The sequence below is a fragment of the Hippoglossus stenolepis genome, chromosome 15 (genome assembly GCF_022539355.2).
Source record: "Hippoglossus stenolepis isolate QCI-W04-F060 chromosome 15, HSTE1.2, whole genome shotgun sequence".
In the NCBI taxonomy this organism is placed as follows: domain Eukaryota; kingdom Metazoa; phylum Chordata; class Actinopteri; order Pleuronectiformes; family Pleuronectidae; genus Hippoglossus; species Hippoglossus stenolepis.
This window is the reverse complement of record NC_061497.1, coordinates 9868623-9889192: the sequence shown is the minus strand read 5'-3', so window position 1 is coordinate 9889192 and position 20570 is coordinate 9868623. Positions and strand designations below refer to the sequence as shown.

The window sequence follows — 20570 nt, the reverse complement described above, 5'->3', positions numbered from 1 at the left end:
AAAGAAGAAGAAAAACAAAAATATTTTTTTATGCAAATATTTATGTAAAAGTACTACTTCAATAAAGTACAATATAAACACATTTACTTTACAAAATCTCTGGTAGTTTAGTCCTATTTAATTACAGAGTCCGCATTTATATGAAATATGTGGTCTGAATTGATCAGTGTACTTTTTTCCCTCTTTTCCAGAACCCTTCAATTCATTTCCAAACATTTAAATGAACCAACATATGTGATTTCAAACATTTAAAAAATCCTTTAGCTGGACCTAAATAGCAGTTGTTTTCATTTGATGTATTGTGTAATTTTACTACCAATAATTAAAGTATAATCTATTAAACTATATGCAACACAAAAGAGAAACCTGACATGCAACCTTTGAAACTAATATACAGCATAATAATGAATTTTGGTTGAGTGCAAACAATGTATGATATTCAAAGTGATATTTGATAAGATCACTTTATATTACAATTTAAAATTTCCAGATTTTGAATAAAAAAAAAAAAATCACTTAAAAATTATAACTTCTGCATTTAAAGACGTAGTGATTTTCCTGTGGGGCGGAAGATTACTCCTTTTTGAGGAGAGTAATCATGATCGTTCAAACACCTGAAATGTTGCATCGTGAATAAAACTATCGAAATACTAACATTTTAAATGAATCTCAAAAGTCTAATTGGTGGTAGGAAAAAGCCAACAATGAGTTAGAGCATGTCACTGTGAAAACAGTGATTTCTTATAACATCTAAAAATGTATATCAATTTTAAAACCAAACACACTTAATCTCGAACAAGTCCAATTCATCTGAAATTCATTGACGTCGATCATTATTTAGTAAAAACACTCAGTGGAAGCTTCAACAAGCGAGCGAGAGGAGAACGACTCTATATTCACATGTTACTCCTCAAACACAAAGTTAAATACTAAAACTAAAATACATTGCTAAATGTACAGAGAAACGAATGTTTCACTTTGTGTGTGAACAAAGTGTCGTCTTCACGCTGTGACAAACAGCAGGTCAGTTCAGTAGGTTGTAGAGTTACTCCTTCCTTGCTTCTGCGTCCTCCTTCAGCTTCTGCTCCTGCATACGACTTCGGGCGGAGCCTAAATAAATAAAATCCCCTAATAAATCATAAACAGAAGAACATCCATCCACTAATTTAATTTTGTTGAGAATACAGTAGTTTTTACTTACTCATCTCTGCAAGCTTCTGTATCAGTGTAGAATCTCCACCAGATTTGCTGTAAAAATGAAAATATATGAAGTGAGCTCCATTCATCCATTTTAGTTGTTTACTAAACTTGTTTAAATAAACTGTAATAATATGAATTTAGTTTCTATAGTAGCAATGTGATCTATTTTCAGTTGGACTGAAACTGAAGCTCTTTCCCATACTCTTTGCTTGTTGTAATAAATACTATGTTCATGTGTTGAGTGACTTTGATGTGAGGTAAATAAATCAGGTTGCCAGTGTTGCATTGGCAAATATAAAAACTATTTGTGACCAACCTGCCGTCAGCTTCATCTTGTCCGTCGACATCGAACCGTAGCCGCTTCAGAGGCTTTGGAGCCGAGCCGAGATCCAGAGTCCTCTTAAAGGAGCGATCACTGCTGTTGACCATCTGGTTGATCTTCTGGAACCGACTGGACAGCTGCAGACGAACAAACAAAAACATAAGCAGCAGAGTCAGTGAGGTAAAGATCCGACAGATTTCTTTAACATGTGAAAGATCAAACAAAAGGGTAACGTACCCCAAAAGATTCGCCGATTGATACCAGCATTCTGTAAAGGTGAAAAAAAAGGGGGGAAATGCAGGGGTTGTTTTTAAAAATCTATTTAAAGGATCAAGCCTCTGGACAAGTGTCAAACTGCTGTGAATGTGAAGAGCTGACCTGGAGCGAGGCGTCATCATACCCGGGGACATGCGTGGGCTTTTCAGAGGGGAGATGTACACGTTGTTGCTGCCAGGCACACGCAGAGGGGAATTCAGGATTTTGTAGGGACTGCGTGGTATTTGTGGGATTGGAGAGAGGGTAGGCGGCTAGAAAAAAATAAAGACATCAACATTGAGAGGGTATCGTAGATATATACATTCTCAGCATCTGATTTGTGCATGTGGTAAGATTAAACTGTAGCTCCTGATGGGGAAGGCGTCTCACCCTGGTGGACGCATACTGCAGGATGTTGGTTTTCAACCTCTGCATGAACACTTGATTGTAGAAGATTATGATGGAGTCGTAGTGGCCCTCAGTGATCAACACGTGCTTAAAGGTCTGCAACACAGAGCAACAGGAAGAGATGCAAAACAAAGTATTTTAGATTATAATTCCACATGAGGCATGAGAACAAAAACAGTGATTATTGAAAGGTTAAGTCACCTCCTGGTTGGTGTTGGGCAGGTTCTTGTAAGCCGTGACAATGGTCTTGAAGCGCAGATCAACACTCTTCACTTTACATATGGCATACATGGCTGACATCATCAACTGTAGGAACAACACGGAGCAGTTTGAGAAGAAACAAAATCATGTGGAGAGATGCTGAGAAAACAAGAGAGCAAGAGACAGAGAGAACGAGCAGGAGAAATGAAAGACATAGAATTGAGAGCAGCATCTCGTCAGGTTACCTGGTCGAGGTGACGGTCTTTCATCAGCTCGTACTCATGCTGCAGTGTGTGCTGGAAAAGTGTCCACATGATGGGCTCCAGTTCAGGGTGGGAGGAGAGCAGGTAGGAGCAGAGTATCTTCAGCCTCGTGTAGGCAAGACGGTACACTGCAGAGAGGGGAGAACCTGGAGGATTACTGCACTGGAAAAAATACTAATACCACAAACACTTTCAAATTAATACTTTCAAATACAAATACTTATAAAATTGAATAATAACTCATGTCACTTTCTATATATTTTTAAAATCATCACTGAAGTGCAGTGGATCCCATCATATTATGTTTTTCATGCTGGCTCTGTGAATTGGGGGTGACGGTGTTGAGACCACAGGTGGGAAACCTCCACCCTCCACAAAACAATTTAAAACTCTCATGGTTTAGTGATCAAAGAAAAAAACATAATAGCAGACGGACATGTCCTATGTGGTGATCGCTTCTAGCTGTGTGACTGTCAGGGCACAGTCAGGGTGAAGGAAGAGCATTTGTAGCTGTGATCGCTGACAGGCATCACGGTGACTGACAAGAAAAGTAGATGTGGAATGCTGCACTTTCCAAAAGAGGTGGAAAGACTTTTTTTGTTGAAGTAAAGGAGGAGTCGTGTCGTCACTGTGATGAAAATATCCAATATGCTACTACATGCTACTGGCACTGGATAAAGTAAAACTGCATTTTCTTACTCTGCAAGAAAAAAGACAAAACATCTGAATATGCGTGTTGACTGAGCAATTCTCCTTCAGGCATTTGGCGAGAAGCCGTTAAGAAGCAGTTAAGCCGTTTATTAATGAAGGTTATGTACTTGAAAGCTTACAACATAATAACAATGAGCTCAAAGCATAAACTCCATGTACATCCTGAGGATTTTAGTATAGTGCATCTATTTAAGAGAACCTACGGCTGTGAGCAACAAAACTGACTCACTGAACCAAACCTAGAAAACCAGCTGCGAGCATCATTGTCATCACTATCATCTGACTTCAGACACCTCGAAGCAGGTACAGCCATCACATTAGAGTGTTTTTTATGATGATGTATACACGTTCCATAATTAAATATGGCCCTTAAAGGACATTATAAAATTGAAATGGCTGTTGATGGTAAAATTCCCACTCCTGGTCTAGAATTTTTTTGTCTGCACATCTTTATTACACAGACTTTATCCAAACATTATCTTGAGAAAATGAATGTTTTGTTGGAAACATTGCACATCTCAACCAAAAAGAATCTGCAATGATCAAAAAGAAGAAGGTAAGAAGTTGAAGGATATCTTACATTTTTTATAGAAGAGGCTGAGAGAGTTGGACTTGGGCTGTCGTGGAATCTGAGTATGCAGCTGGTTTGGAGCGTGAGAGGAAGCCTGAGAGTTGACGGTGCCTGGAGACTCAGGAGGCAAGACACGATGGCCCGGACGCACAGGGGACAGATATCTGTGGGAAAAGTCAGTTAAACCAATATTAATGTAAACTAGCAAAAGTAAACGTGAAACACAAGGGGTTTGAGAATACCGTAGAAGACATTAGGCTCATTGTGAATATACGTCATGGAACTTTTTTGATGACGTCTATATGACTCAAAAAGGGACAAGCTGTTGTATTTGCGACTTCCAGTAGTTTCACAACAGCCAAAAGGGGTTTAGGTCGAAGAAGGTTTCTTAGTTGCTGCATACCAGCAGCTGTAAAAACAGATTGCTGGGTAAATGACTCACAGGTCAGCCGCGGTGTGATTGTGCTGCAGTGGTTGGTTGAAACTGGCTGGGGTCTCCACCTGCTCTGCTGCTCCGCTGTCATGCTCCTGCTTCAGCAGCTCAAATAGCGGGGAGCCCTGTAGAGACACAAACATGATGATTACATTTAACTACACGTGAATAGAAACATATATGCTGCTTACTGCACAATGTAAGGAGTAAACCTTGGAGCAAAGCAAAAAACCTACTGACAGCTGAAATGGGGGAAAGTTGAAAATACACTTTTACTGATAGAAATTACACCTTCATCTACACTTGATCAGCCAATTAACACATCAAAACCTTGCAAATACGAAAAATCTATTAAAATGTCTTGTTTATTTATAATAAAATAAATATTGTTTATTTATAATAAACAATATTTGTTTAATAAAATTTATATTTTAGCTATTCTTAAATCACATTGTACATTGTATATTATTTAAATGTTTCAATGATTAGAAATAATTTAAAGAGAAGTCATTTTCAGTTTCCCAGAGCCCATGATAGCATCTTTAAAGTCTGGTTTTGTCCCACCAACAGGCCAACGCCCCAATCTGTCCAATTTACAATGATGCAAAAAGGAGACAAGCAGCTAATCCCCACATTAGAAGAGCTGAAGTAAGTGAGTTTGGCATTTTTGCCTTAAAATGTACCCAAACAATTTGTCAATTGTGTGGATGTCAATCCCCTAATTGTTTTAGCTCTTGCAGTCTTACTGACAAATGGAAACCACAGGACAAAGGAGAATCAGGGATGTTAATCTACTGACAAAGAATTGAAATGAAAAAAATGATGAAAAATACAAATGGACTGATAATAAACCGGTTTTGCATTTTATGTTGATAAGAGGACATATCCTATCTGATCATATATCACGGAGAGAGAAATCAGAAATGAGATCATACAGGGAAGTGGGTGTAACTACTACTCAGCATTTTACCCAGTGAGGGCAGGTAAAGACCTGCTCTTAGTGCATTCTTCACGTCACAGCTGCCACACCCGGCTTACGCAACTGACACATAACACACAAGGAGTACACCTGCCATTGATCCGAATCCACAGCATTCGATGACATGTGTTTACTATAAACTCGTTAAATTCAGAGTATCTAGATTTAGCTGGATATTTGTTTGAAAATTCTAAATGAAACCACCACAAACAACTACAGCCATAAAAACAGGATGATCTAAGCAGTCAAGAAGAAAAGCCCATGATTTAAGTTCGTAGTTGAACACAGGGATAGTGAATATGGTGAGCAACACACATTTCTGATTAGTCTCCTTATTCAAATTTCAGGTAAATGCAGGGACAAAGCAGCAATGGGAGGACTTTGCTCCCAGTGGAGGCTCCTCCCTCTATGTTTCGACAGATCAGTGAGTTTGAGCCTTTCACTTGCAGCCTGCTCTGAGGTTTCAGATTTACAGTCCGACAGGAGCAGGGTAACAATCACCATGCCCCCCCCCCACACACACACACAGAGGGCTGCTGCCGGAACAGACAGAAGAACGAGAGAGGGGGAGATCCACTCGACTGTTTGCAGAGTTGAAAAGACACATGAAACTTCTCTCAGAAAGGATCAACATTCTGAATGTGGACGACAACTGAAAAACTCGACTTAAATGAGGAATATTAGACGTGGACAGCAGAAGTTCAGAACTTTGGAGACGATCACAGGTATTTTGCGGAGTTGCTGTCTCCTTTTCTTCTCGGCATTTCCTAACATAAAAACACACGGGACAGTCATAATTATATTCTAGTTTTTCCTGCTTGTTGCACACAGTTGGATTAACAATTAAAACCTGGATTTTTTTTTGACACTCCGGAACATGGCTGAGGAGGAAGCCTTCAGTCTGCAGACGTTCCAGACTCACCAGTTAAAGATGAATAATAGCGTGAACTGCAATAAGAGCGATGGATTTAAGTACCCTCTGTACAGCTCGGTTTTCAGCCTGGTTTTTGTAATTGGACTTTTTCTCAACATGGTGGCTGTATATATTTTTGGCTGTACATTGAAGCTGCGAAATGAGACCACGACATACATGATAAACCTTGTGGTTTCAGACTCTCTCTTTGTTCTCAGCTTGCCTTTTCGGATCGTTTACTTCATTAGACGCGAGTGGTTATTTGGAAGTGTACTCTGCAAGATCTCGGTGGCCCTATTTTACACCAACATGTATGGCAGCATCCTCTTCCTCACCTGCATCAGTGTTGACCGCTTCCTGGCCATTGTGCACCCATTCCGGTCACAGGCTATCCGCACTAAGAGGAATGCCAAACTGGCCTGCTGTGTGGTATGGGTGATGATTCTTTCTGGGAGTATACCCACAGGGTTTCTTTTGGAAACCTCTTCAGAAGAAAATGTCAACTCATCCTCAAACTTCTGCTTTGAAAACTACTCCAAAAAACAGTGGAAGACTGAGCTGTCGAAGGTGGTGGTGTTAATTGAGACTGTGGGCTTCGTCATCCCGTTGATGCTCAATGTGTTCTGCTCGGTCATGGTGCTGCGGACACTAAGGAAACCGCAAACCATTAGCCGTGGGGGGAGCGTCAACAAAACAAAAATCCTGAGGATGATCTTTGTGCATCTGTTCATCTTCTGCTTCTGCTTCATCCCCTACAATATCAATCTCATCTTCTACGCCCTGGTGCGCTCCAATGTCCTGAAGGGATGCGATGCAGAACATGTGGTCAGAGCTATCAACCCTATAACTCTGTGCATAGCAGTGACCAACTGCTGCTTTGACCCAGTCATTTACTACTTCACTTCTGAGACCATTCAGAGCTCCATCAAACGCAAGTCCACAGTGTGGCACAATGGGGCTCGGCTATTCGAGAGACTGCAGGGGGACAGCACACAAAGCAGCCCAATCTCATCACCAAAAATCCTGACACTAAGGAGTCTCAGGTCAAAAATGTCTGTCAGTGAGTCAACAGTCTAATGAAAAGTCAATTATGTGACATGATTATTAATTCATGTGAAACTCAAAGCACAAGGGTGGAAACAGAGTGGCCTTAAAGACCATAACAACACAGACAACTGTTTCTAAGGAGACTCTGGACACCAAGGAGAGTTTTGACTGGGACTCATGACGCCGAGACAAGTCAGACATCGGAGTGTGTTGCGGCATTAATACCGTTTGGTACTTTCACAATTCACAATGCATTTGTGAGAAAACAAGTTGGAAGAAGAATGTGCATGGTGCTTTTGCACAAAAGACATTGTACTTGTTCTGTAAATTCTTTGAGCAGATTTTAATTTTGGAAAATTCTTAAGCAATACTGAACCAGTATAACTTTTTATATGAACTGTGCTGTGGAGTTTTTAAGCATTTGTGGCCTCAGAAAAGGCTTTTAAGCACTTTAAATAGCAGCAAGTTAAAGCATGTATCCGTTATACTGAAAGAAAATAAAAAGTTATTAATTTATGTTTTTGGAGTTTTAAATTGACTACTTCAGAAATGTCTGACATTAGAAAGCTTTCAGTTGTGTGTATGCCTCATTGGGTGCTACCAATCTATCACTTATCTGGATCAATTAGTCATACAGGTACGATCAACACAGCAACACAAACTGTGCTTGGCCAATTCCATGACTGCACAATGACTCAATAGTTTTCAAAGACAGATTACAGGTGCGGTCAATGATTGAAAGGCAACGCTGCACTAATGCAGCCTTATCTGGATAACTGGGCTTTTCTGTAGAGAATGTGGGAAGGATAAAAACTAATTTAGAATAAGCAACACAAACTAATAGTGAAAACACAGCTCACAGTGGTATATGTGGAACGGTGGCTTGGTATATGGTGTTGCTTGAATGCAGCTTGTTTCTTCTTGTAAAAGTTGTGCGCTGCAAGACTCAGCACTACTGCATTCCTGTTGTGTTGCCCCGAGGGTCTGCGCTGTCATGGGTAGTCTCATCATCACTACGCACAAGTGAGAAAGATTGAGAAACCGAAGCAGACGAGCGACAACATGCCTCCCGAAAGAGAAGAACGTTTCCAGAAAACAGTACAAAGGTAGTGGATGCAATCGTGAGTCAGAACTGGTGACTAGTGCAGAACATCATTGAGATAAATAAAGGATTTAGCAATTTCTTTAAAAGGGATAGTTCACAGGAGCAGTATGGAGGCATGTTAGGTTTTCTTCTCTTGTTTTATTACGTCTGAACAAGAGGTCGCCTTGGCTGAAACACTGTTTACCCCTGAAACTCCTAAAGTGTTTTATCGCATCAGCATAGTGGGAGTAGATAATGAGTGAATTTTCATTTTTGGGTGAACTATCCCTTTAAGTCTTCCTTTGACATGTTTGACTCCTTACACTACTACACTTCGTGCAAATTCACTTACCTTTAGAATGCAAATGGACCTTCTCCACCCTGAACAAATATTTGTACGAGACAAATGGTTTTGTTTTTAAAAAAAATGAATCTGATTCTGATTATTGATTAATGACATTATTTGTATAAAGGGTTTATTGAACAGTAAAAACCATTTATTCTCAATTATAATCTTCGTTGATAAACATAGTGTGAAGTTGGTATTCATTTTTTTACAGCACAGGATAATGAATTTAACCAGTTATTTTGCAATCAAGAAATGTTGTGTCTTTCACTTGTCTATATTTTTACCTCATTCAGATTTGTGTAACGTGGTGTGTAAAGTTGTGTATGGCTAATTCATCATTTGTGCCATAGTAACTAATATTCTCCTAATTAAAAGTATTCAATCAGAGACGCGATAGCTCAACACTGGTTTAATTACAGCTAAATTGAAATGGTGAAGTTTGGTTGTCTTACTGTAAAGCGTACATAAAAATCTGACTTGGATAATAGGTGCAAAGACTAATTCATTTATGACATATATGGCATCACACAATTTTTCTCTGGTTGCCACACTGCTTCTTTCACCGATTCATTACTTAGTCCAACATCTGACCAATAAAGTTAATGATCAACTCGTTCTTAACAAGTGCCCATAAACATGAATGTAATGAAACTGTATGTGTGTAATTGTAAGACTGATCACAAAATTTGGTTTAGTAAGGAAACTAGTTTAAATCTGTCAATCATCATCCAATCTGAACATGTGTCTCAAACGTTTGATGCTGGCTAAATAATTTCACTAAGTCAGCTAAAAATTAAACAAACTGTGTGTGCATGTGCACATGTGTGTGTGGAGAGAGAGAGTGGGCGATAGATGGAGGGAAAGGGAGAGAGGGTGCGAGTGTCTTTTCCAGTCAGTAGCATTTGTCCAGTTGCAGCATCCTAACAAGTTATCCTGCTGCAGAACACCAGCTAACAGGACAACTAACCATCATATGGTCACTGCACCAATGCGATCCTTATACTGGTGAGTAATTAAGTTCTTCTCAACATATTCAGTATATAATGGATTAAGATATGACATTTTATATTAAAAAAAATAATACAGTGATTAATTAAATCAGCATGTGTAAATAAATGAGTATGTTTATATTAATTGTAAGTGGCATTTTCTCACTTCTATATTTTAAAATATGATTTCATTATTCTTTATTTTTTCCAAAAAAAAGATAAAAATGTAATGTTCATTCTTGATCACATCGAGCAGACCTTAAAAGTTACTTTACTGAGGGTGAAAACAGCTACTGTATAATTATTTAGTTATCAGACTGCTAAAGTAAGTAAAGTAACTCTATTTTATATACATCTTTTTTTACAGGATCAGTGATTTAATATGATCTGGACATTAAATAATGTTAAGGAGAAGGAAAAAATGCTAATTAAGATGCTACTTGAAAGCTAAACGAAAATGATAAGAGATTATTAATTATTTGGTTTATATTTTTTTTAATATATTTCACAATTGTATTTCTTAAATTCAACATAAATATACAGTATCCTGATATAACTAGTATTAAGAAAATACTGAAAATATTGTTTAACAAGTCAACGCTACCGATTTAATTCGAAAAGTGTTGTCATTTCTCGACTGGGAAACTTCATTAAATGTATAATGAAGTATAATTACTGAAGAGCAGTATGACATTGGGAAATTGTTCTTTGTTCTTCTTTCCACGCTCTGCATGAAATGAAACGGAATGTTTGCTTGTTTTATGGGAGCAGGAAGTAGCAGTTAAAACGTTATTGGCAGAATTCGTTCCAACTGTCCTCCTATACATCAAACATTAATTCAGCTGCGTTGGCTGTAATGGGGCAGTTACCTCTGTAAATTTACATCCCATAAAACAGGAGACATTTTGAGTTTATTAAGCTTTTACTGCTCCAGCAGACGCTACTGAACATACTCCTAACTTGATTTTATGTTTACTTCAGATATGAGAGCGACACAATGATTGAAGGTTCTGGGGCAGAAAATCATTTTGGGACATGGAGCAATGGAATATGAGTGATGCTCCAGTCAAGTCATTCTCACTATTGTCTAACTGCACCATGGACACCAGCTACCGCTTTACTTTCTACCAAGTGTCCTACAGTGTCATCTTCGTGCTGGGGTTGGCCACCAACAGCCTGGCTCTGCGCAGACTGTGTCTATCCCCCTTCACCGTCAACAGCACAGCCATCTACATGGTCAGCCTGTCAACTGCCGACTTGTTTTTTGTCTTCTCCCTTCCTCTGAGAATCTACCACTATTACCAAAAGGCTCAAGCCACGTCCTCCATCACAAGAGAGCTGTCCAGCTGGACCCCCGGGGTAGCATTCTGCCACCTTACTTTCACCCTCAAATACATCAGCCTGTATGGGGGCATCTTCTTCCTGGTGTGCATTGCTGTGGACCGTTACTATGCTGTGGTGCACCCTCTTGCATCAACAGTCCGCAGGCTGCGTGTTGCACAGCTGGTAAGTGGGGGGATCTGGTGCCTGGTGCTGGGGCTGAGTGTGAGTCTGTCTCTGCTGCGATCTGCAGCTGCTCACCAACACCAGCCCTGTCTGTTGGACCCGACCTCTCAGCGCCACCGCACCATCATACTGGCGGCCCTCTGCACAGTGCTGGGCTTATTTCTGTTTCCCACTATGCTGCTTCTCTACAGTTACTGCAAAGTGCTGAGCGTGCTGAGCCGGTCAAGACACCGCTCTCGCAGTCAGCACCACAGCCGCAAGCACACTCTCACAATCATTTACTGGGTTCTGGCCATCTTTCTGTTGTGCTTCCTCCCCTATCACATCAACCTGCTGGGATACACGCTCACTCATTTGGGGCTGCTGTCCCATTGTGGCCTGGCCAAAGTGACCAAGGCTGTGCACCCCGTGATGCTGTCACTAGCCAGCTCCAACTGCTGCCTCAACCCACTCATCTACTATTTCTCCAGCAGCCTGGTGCACAGGGAGGCGCCTGGTAGTGGAGGCAGTGGCAGTCGGTGACACAGATCGTTTCATATAAGCACTGAAAATGACACAATCGTAAAAAAGCACTAGGGCTGTTTTATTGAAATTAATTATACAAGTTACCAGTACTTAGTCTATTCACATAAAGTATTCATTTCCCCATACTGTGTGCAATACTTTGTAGTAGATCACTACATAAAATAGGTAATCAGCATTTAGCATGAATTGCAATAGATTTAACAAGTTTTGTGTGTTTTCACTTTGGTTCACTGCAGAGTGTTGTGTCTCTGGAGCAGGTTCCAGAGGGTCGGGTTCAGTGCCCTACTAAAAAGTATTGTTAGCTGTGGTTAGCTGAGTCATTTTGCTCTGTATATTTTGTTAGTGCAACTTTAATGTGTTTGTGAGAAAGTGATATGCAATGAGACTTTTCATGAGAAATGTGTAATCTGCCTCAATCGGTGTTGGTCCAACATTATGGATATGGTTTATATGTTATATGTTTTTTCATGGGCCAATAAATGCCATATAAAGTATGTGTATCTGTATGTTGTGTTGTAAGGAAATCTTACCAATATAAGTATGTATGAATGTGTAATGAAGTGATGAAACTGACCGTCCTCCATGCGATCCTCTCCATGATGAGGTTCTCGCAAGTCTCCAGATGTTTGACAATATCTTTGCTCAGTGTGGGGTAGGCCTTGATGAAACTCTCGATGACTTTGTAGAAGTCAAAGGCGGCGAGGTTGAACACGTCCAGTATCCAGGGGAAACAAACGTCTGTCGCAGCTGAGTCACCACCGCCATGGTTGTATCCTCCAGCCTTAAAACAGCTCTCTGAGCATGAGGAGCAAACGACATAAAAACGACTCGTCACAAATCTACAAGACATTTAAACATTGATGTGATTGTTCATAAATGTAAGACACAACACAAGGAAATAGTTTGCAATGCTGTCTCCTATTTATTTGGAAGCAAATGACGTGACCCACCTCCATATGCTGCCATGACCACCTCCAGAGCACAGGCCAAAAGTGATGTGTGGAATGTGGAGTCATTGAGGAGTTTACTGGAATGGAAATCATAGGACTCTGCTCAAGGCAAATAATGATCGACTACACATCGAACAACAAAAGGCTTCAATAAAAGTTGAATAATAATTCTCTTTTGAATAGTTTTTTTTTTTTTATAAAATATACCTGAAATTTTGCACAGACAGTCGCTTCTCTTCCTACAGAGAGAAAATAAAAGTATTGTCAAAACAACAACATGAATGCAATTATTTCAGTAACTGTCATATGTTGAACTTCTGCTATAAAGTCTACACTTCCTTTCAGTTGCTTCCTGTTGACAGAGGCCATTTTCTCTCAACTATATTGCTGTGTAAACAGAAGTTACGAGGGCATGAACAGTGAAAGAACATATTGGAAAATGTTACGCAGTTGATACCATCTTCAATATTCAATAGATTAATAAATCTTGTTCTGAGAAATGGTAATTGGAGTTCTCTTGAGCCTCCAAATAAATACATTAACAATAAAAATACTGAATGAAATGGTTGAAAGATAAATCAAATAAGTCACTGTACCGATTTCAACATTGCCTCCATGACTATATAATACAGTCGTACTCCGAGGGTAAATCGCTGAAAAGACAAAAGAGCATTGCGAGTTGAACATTTCAATCATTTCAGCACATGTGGCCATTGTTGATCATTTTCTAGTTCAGTGTTAGTTCATACCTGCTTTCCAAGTACGATACAGCGCGGGCCGACTGCCTGACCAAAACTTTGGCTAAACTCCTGATCGAAGGTCTCCAAACGCTTCAGCACGTCTTGTGTCGGGTCCACAGTGCAATTCTGACAATAGGTTAGAAGAAAACAGGAAATATGTCAAATTAAGGTGGCGAGATGCAGCTTCAAGGTCCATTGTATTTAGGGGAAACACTTGCAGGGACCCACTTCGAAATATGAATACAGGTTAGTAGATGGCTGGTCCCCAGTAGAGAGGAGATCACTCCTCAACTGTTGAATGGAGGTCATGGCAGCTCTGACAAGACAAAACAAAAATCAGAAAGTGTTAAAGGACAAACTCAATAAACTACATACTGTACAGTAGAACTAATCACAGAGCCAGCTGCAATGTTTGGTTTCTTATTTGTTGACTTATATACACATTCAATACACATTAACTTTGCTTTTAAATCTTCAAAATATATCGATTTATAACCTAATATTTTGTCCTTCTCCCCCACGTAAACAATAACTAACACAGAGAAGAACTGGTGAGCGCCGGCTAACCACTCACCTGATTGGCGTCTGTGGAGGGATGAGTACAGCATCTTCATCTGCCAGGTTCTTCTTTGGCGTCATCTCCACCTCTGATCTGGAAGCATCAGGAGCAGATAATTAAGCACTTTACTCTAGATTCTATGAACTGATCTGTGAGACCAATATCAAAGCACTGAATAGAGAAGAAAAGAAAATTACACTTCAACTTTAGGCACAAGAACAGTCTCGTCTCTGTCAAAAAACAGCCGTCCATCGATGTCTCTAGTCTTGAGGTAGTGTTCTTCATATTGTTGATCGAGGTCATTCACCTGGGGTGAAAATTAAAGGTTGAGGTTACGTGCAGGTAAATGGATTCCAACACAAAAGATAAACAGCATCCCTGTGTTTCACTTGTGCCCAACAGGTTGAGTTTTGTCCCTTTAATCCTACATTTAACAAGGAACCAAATCAAAAAGGGTTAAAACGAAAATAAAGATTTAAAAAACATAAACAACTCTGAAATAAGGTAAAGATTCAGTTTGTCTGCAACTAGTTTAGGAAAACAGACCAAGCGTAATAAAACAATCTGGACCAAAATCACAGTCTTCACGTTTTATTTCCAGTAACCCAGGCCCATCATGGATGAGATAAAATAAGGTGAAACTTGCACATTATTCATATAAGACACTTGTGTAAATTATGAGCACCACCTGTCCGTTACTGGGGTAATGGAACAGTAAAATAAATATGTCCAGTGTCCTTCGGAGGAGAGTGTCACTGTCTGCAAACAGTAACATCCTGTGTCTCTTGTTGTCATAACTGTCGATATATAACCCTGACACACTACATAGGGTCCCCTGCTTGAGTACACATTTTCCTGACACCATGTATGTGAAATCAAACATGTGAGAGCAGCACAGACAACCACCAACAGCTGTCGGACACTCAAGTGTCCAACAGCAGCAACCATAAGCAGGAAGAGATAGCTAATGGAAACAGTAAGTGGAGAGTGAGCAAAGTGAAATCAAACAGTAGAGCAGGTGTTGTCACAATCACACCGTTTACCTGAGGAAAATCTGGAGATCTTGAAACTAGTGAGTCCAAGAAAGCGGCGAAACTGGTCTGGTAAACATTCTTCACCTGCAAATACAATCGTATAGAGGACACATAAGGCCAAGAAAAACACACAGGAAGAGGTAAAAATGTGTAAATATAAGTGTATACAAGTATAAATATAAGTGTTCAGACCTCCTCTGCATTGCATTCATTCTCATTGCACAAGGTTTCAAGAAGCTGCACATCCATCTCTGGCTCAGGAGGTCGGGATTTGACCTTGCTCTGGTTACGACGAGATGTTCGTGTTGGGGGGCTCTGGACTTTACTGATGGCTGATTCTGAGAGAAAAAGATTAGTACATTCAAACATTAGTACATCTATGCTCGCCATAAACAATACATCTTTTCATGAAACAGAATATCTGAAGTTGCAATTCTGTTTTCCACTGCCCACGGCTGGGAAATATGACTGACAGATCTACTAACATAAGCAGCTTTGAGACGTGACCTCAGGGTAAAACCCAGGGAAGTGGCTACAGAGTTTACCCGCAGTTTGTCTTTCACACATGCTCAACGCAGCAGGAGGTTTCCTGCACTTGGCTTCACAACAGCAACAAATCCTCTGCATTATTCAGGCGAGAGGTGGAGCAGCCGGGTGCAGCAGGCAGACGTATTAACTCCTCTGCGGGGATCACGTTATTTTGTTTACAGCACCCAGACTCCGTCGTCAGCTCTTTTCACCACAAACTATCTTTACATCTTTGTCGGTGTCTTCTGTGTGTGTCACCTCTTTTTCACCGGGAGATATTTGTTTTCTTTTGGTTCCTTTTCATTTTTGCGTGTGTTGCGTGTTAGAAGCTTCATCAACCCCCCGCCCTTCGCGTGCAGTAAATCCAGAGGGTGATCCCCTGCTGTGCTCACACATCGACTTCTCCTGGATTTCTACGGACTTTATACTAGAAGGTCAGGCGGATAAAGTCCGTAGATACTGCAGAAGGTCTCACTTAGACATTTGCCTTCACACAGGCACCTCCTTCAGAGAAAATACGGAGGATCCGCGGAGTCCAGTACATGTCTGAAAGCAGCTATACTATAGAAACACACTACTATACTACACACTATTATACTTACTATATTGTGCATATACTTTAAATAAATTATAGTATTTGAAATTCCTTAATGTGTACAGAAACATACAGTAAATGTCGAGACATATCTACATCATGACTCAAAAAACTTTTCCCACTATTTTTTAAAGAAATTCTTCTCACCTACACTTTTAAAGTTCATTAAAGAAACCAGATGGTAAAGTGAATGAGACTAAATCTTACTGTAAAGAGGCTGCAGAAGGTCTGAAGGGCAGCGCTTGATGAATAACTCCAGCATACAGAGCAGCAGCTGGAATGATATGACCAGGTCATCCTCCATCTGTAGGACCCTTCCTGCAGACAGCACAGATGTTACACTTTAGATGCACCTTCACGACAATACTGCTGCACAATAGAGACGACAGCGCTGTAACAATGAGGTGGAAAACTTTCCAATTCATTTGAGCTCTACAGCCGAGCACTCAGGGGGAAGGAAGGATGAAAAGAAGAAGATGGAGCAACATGAAAACTATTCCATCAAGTGTGTTAACAGCTTGATCTTTCTTGTTTTTGTTCTTGGTATCGTGTTAAAAGCTGAACCTACCTTTGGCCAAGAGAAACATTGTCCAGCAGCTCCGCATGGTCTCCCTCTCCCTTGAAAATAAGACAATGAACCATTAACCTCTCACTAGCGTTGCACGCAATTCTCAAACACGAGAATATAAAGATACTCAAAAAGCAGTGTGTCTAATGCATTTAATTTGTGAGTCAGATCAGTGTCAAACTTACGTTCCATCAGAAACCAAAGCAAAGATCTTCTTGCAAGTCCTGAAACAAGGATATTATGTTATGTTAAAATGTTCAATTTCCCCACAAACAGTTCTATATCAATGAAGCAGTGGAATGTGTTCACTCACTTCTCAAACCTCTGGTAAAGAGCCAGAGTCATGTCATACTTCTTCTCCAGTCGCGTCATTGCTGAATTCACCTTGGTGGTAATGGTATCCAAGTTCACATCCAACTTCCTTACCAGATCCATGAACTGTTTCACACTACAAAAGTAAGGATGACGTATTAATTCCACTGCAGAAATCCCACATTTGTGTGTTTGCACATCGAAATCTGCGTCGGCCCTTATCACTAAAAGCCCTCGAATGTCTTTCCAAGTTTACATCTTTGTCGACATCGACTACATGTATTGCTTTTTAATCCTGAAATATGTTTATTATTTTAGTTTTACACGTCCGTCGTGTGTCAGAAACCTAATCAACATGGCCACTTGCTTGACATTTTCCAACTGTATTCTCATATGCCCTTGTCTAGACATTTTGCTAGTGGGCTGGCAGGAAAAGTTCAGGAAAATGTCCAGAGCAACTGACCAGCAAATTTGCATTCTCACATACATCCTATTTGGAAACTTTCGGGAAAATGGCAAGAGTTCAGTGCATGTCTAAAAGAATATTGAGAAACTTTGCAATATCCCCTCAGTGCTCAGCCCACACATACTGTATATTATTTTAGTACCGAATGTCTATTCAAATCAGAGATATCGAAATACAAGCAGTTGCACTATGCATGCTAGAGAGTTTTGCTAACAACGCCCGACAAGTACTTACTTCAGACAAACTGCTTTGAGAACCTGAGTTAGGGTGAAACAGGAGGCATCCATGTCTGTCACAGTCACAAACAGACAAGCACCCCACAGCCTTTTCTGACTGTCCTGAAATACAATGAACAAAGAGAATATTGATTTGAGATGCTGTTACATCTACTTCTGTAAAGCCATAAAGGATCAGTAAGTATTTTCATGTGAGTCATTTGTGATACTGTTCTCAATGACAAAACACATGCTACAAAAATCGCAAGAGGACAACACAGATTAATAACATCCTTTCCCCTTTACGGCAAATTGGACATTGCTTTCTGTAAAGCATGGCTGATGCTGACAAATGGGAAGTTTGGTGCTTATGCTGAGTTACAACACTAAACCACTTTCAGTCAGTTATCTTTTGCAGTAACAGGAACACATCTTCCTTACCTACAGAAATAAAAACACAAACTAATCTGAAAACATTTCATAAGAAGGTTAAACGCAGCAGTCACTGATAACCCGGATTAATTACCTTAATTGACGATGTTTTTTGTGCGTGTATCGGGTTCGCTTATGTTTATATTGTAACGATATGTTGTGACCTTTTCAGATTAGAAAAAGCCTAACCAGGGACAAGGACTGCAAATTATCTTTGGCTACAAACATGCAGTAAATGTGTGTTGACTTCTTGCAACCTGTTACAATCTTTCTCTGCGTTGTCCCCGGCAAATAAACAAGCAAATGAATAAACAATAAACTAAAATATTAAAAGTCAGCTGTCTCTAAAAAGGACTCGCATGTTATCTTGCTATCGGTCATATTATCACATGCATCATGTGCTGTTCATGTATCCTTTTAATCATGTCACCTTTATACACTGTGCAATAACAATCATATTTATCACACCACGTATATATACACGGTGCAATATTCATATATGTATTATTCATCATACTTATGAACCCTTATTAAACTAATACATTTCCATCAAGCCAACTCAAGCCGACTAGATCACAACAAGTCTACTGTCACTTTGTGTACATGTACATATGCAAATACTTACAGTGACTTCCTCCATGGACTCTTGCACAGTTTTCCACAGGGTCCAGGCTCCATCACACACCAGGTCTGTGACGTGCAGGCTCTTGCACAGGGTCACAAACTCTGCATCCTTGTCTCGGTGTCTGGAGGAGGGAGACATGGATGAATAACCATTATGGAGAACACAAACACAGCTTCAGGACAACAACTCATATGGAGAACACAAACCCAGCTTCAGGGCAACAACTCATATGGAGAACACAAACCCAGCTTCAGGACAACAACTCATATGGAGAACACAAACCCAGCTTCAGGGCAACAACTCATATGGAGAACACAAACCCAGCTTCAGGGCAACAACCACCGCCTCCCTGACTGTTTACCTCCCTGTGTGTCGGATAACTGTGTTGTGTTTATGTGTTATACCAGTGTTATAACAGCGTCACAACAAATGACTATGACCTGTAACACGTGGACGCTTGTGTGTGACTGAAAGAAACTAAGCGATATCATGTTAACACACAGGCCTAGCTTAGTGTGAAGCAGCTAGCTAAACAGCCTCACGATCAGTCCCTGCTAAAGTCAAAACACCAGTAAAGCTAACGTTAGCTTCACATTGCGGCTACAGCGTGTAAACAGGTTCCAGAGCAGCTGGATGACTCGCCGCTGAGACGAGAGAGCGGCACCAGAACACGGATCTTACTTTTTAACAGATAACTCTGGACTCTCCTTCTTGTCCGGGGAGACACTTTCAGCCCCGGGCTTCTGCCCTTTGCTCTGCGGTGTCCCGGAGCCGCGCTTCTTGGGTGGCATCTCGGTGTTCGCTCAGCAACGAGCTAAATGTGGACGTTTTAAAAGTAGAGCCGTGTCTATGGAAGAGCGGAGAGGATGTTTACTGAGTTTAAAGCCCCCCGCACGAATTCCGTAGCAACACTACAACAAAACCCCGCTGCTGACTTCCTGTGTGCGCGCTCGATTTGGAACACGGCAGTGCGCGGCGGGGTCTCAGCTGTTGGACGCGTTCAACGACCAGAACTGCCACTAACGAGAATATGAACGTCTCCACTGAGTTTCGACGATGCTTTATCTTTATTTAAAAATAATAGCGCTGCAGACAGTGTCGATGAATAACCAGGCTACAGCCTCATTTGTGGTCAACATGGATCTCTGTGGACATAAACAGTACTCGGTGTGTGTTCGGTGGGATCACGTGACGCACCAGAAACGAACGAACCCAAGCTCACGAGAAGAAAACGCGGGAAAGGTTACTACGCAACATCCGTCCATTTGCGTTTATCCCGCCACCCAGACCGGTCACAAAGGATTTCTCCGCTGCTCAGTGCGACATGTAGAGAAGCGATCCTCTCATTGTTCCGGCTGATCTGATTCTATAGTTATTCCAGATGATAGATCCTGCAGAGGTTGACGTTGTTTTTTTCACGCGTGATTACGCACTGATGTCTTGACTCATTTTACTTATCCAGGGGCCTTTCAGTCTTCTTAAATGGGATCATATTTAAAAATCTTCTCTTTCACAAGTTTTAGTCTTTTAGTTTGCGACCATGTAGTAAACATGCCCTCCCTGCCTCCTGATCGATGTACAACACTGCCCTCTTGAGGTTAAATACACGTATTGTTATTTTTAAAGCCTGAGTTGTTCACCACGAGTTAAGTATTGTTTCAAAAATAATATTTTAGAGGGAACTTCAAAAATAAAGCAGTTAAATAAACAGTTTTGAACAGTGTTTACATGCAAAGGATATTCTCCATCTTGTCCTATGTTCTATAATGGGAAAGCGTTTAGTTTCAAAA

The 20570-nt window shown here is 40.5% G+C and overlaps 3 protein-coding genes across 4 annotated transcripts; 2 read left to right on the top strand and 1 right to left on the bottom strand.

Annotated features, from left to right (window-relative positions):
* Nucleotides 1-6: 6 nt before the first annotated feature.
* rb1 (retinoblastoma 1) lies at nt 7-19900 on the bottom strand. 2 transcript variants are annotated; one of them, XM_035178523.2, is made up of 27 exons: nt 19462-19900; nt 18781-18901; nt 17743-17846; nt 17044-17178; nt 16916-16954; nt 16731-16780; nt 16370-16480; nt 15232-15377; nt 15049-15123; nt 14203-14312; nt 14021-14098; nt 13675-13762; nt 13456-13572; nt 13303-13359; nt 12914-12945; nt 12707-12783; nt 12331-12551; nt 4374-4489; nt 3941-4095; nt 2632-2777; nt 2387-2491; nt 2168-2281; nt 1901-2049; nt 1760-1790; nt 1517-1659; nt 1202-1248; nt 7-1128 (listed from the first exon to the last, which is right to left on the bottom strand). In XM_035178523.2, exons 1-27 carry the CDS (start codon nt 19569-19571, stop codon nt 1046-1048), a joined length of 2760 nt encoding a protein of 919 aa, XP_035034414.1. In that variant the 5' UTR covers nt 19572-19900; the 3' UTR covers nt 7-1045. The 2 variants fall into 2 exon arrangements, with proteins under 2 accessions (XP_035034414.1, XP_035034415.1); XM_035178524.2 differs by having other exon boundaries at nt 8-1110; nt 19462-19870.
* On the top strand, nt 5782-8918 carry LOC118122077 (lysophosphatidic acid receptor 6). The gene has a single exon (XM_035178527.2). The coding sequence runs from the start codon at nt 6221-6223 to the stop codon at nt 7331-7333; it is 1113 nt and encodes a 370-aa protein (XP_035034418.2). The 5' UTR covers nt 5782-6220; the 3' UTR covers nt 7334-8918.
* On the top strand, nt 9763-12738 carry LOC118122078 (lysophosphatidic acid receptor 6-like). The gene has a single exon (XM_035178528.2). It carries the CDS (start codon nt 10761-10763, stop codon nt 11751-11753), a length of 993 nt encoding a protein of 330 aa, XP_035034419.2. The 5' UTR covers nt 9763-10760; the 3' UTR covers nt 11754-12738.
* Nucleotides 19901-20570: the final 670 nt, after the last annotated feature.

Coding starts and splice junctions, on each gene's coding strand:
- LOC118122077 (XM_035178527.2), top strand. CDS start 6,221: ATGGCTGAGGAGGAAGCCTTCAGTCTGCAGACGTTCCAGACTCACCAG.
- LOC118122078 (XM_035178528.2), top strand. CDS start 10,761: ATGGAGCAATGGAATATGAGTGATGCTCCAGTCAAGTCATTCTCACTA.
- rb1 (XM_035178523.2), bottom strand. CDS start 19,571: ATGCCACCCAAGAAGCGCGGCTCCGGGACACCGCAGAGCAAAGGGCAG. Junction 12,552..12,706: donor GGTCATGGCAGCATATGGAG/GTGGGTCACGTC, acceptor CCTCATGCTCAG/AGAGCTGTTTTAAGGCTGGA. Junction 2,778..3,940: donor CAGCCTCTTCTATAAAAAAT/GTAAGATATCCT, acceptor CCCTCTCTGCAG/TGTACCGTCTTGCCTACACG.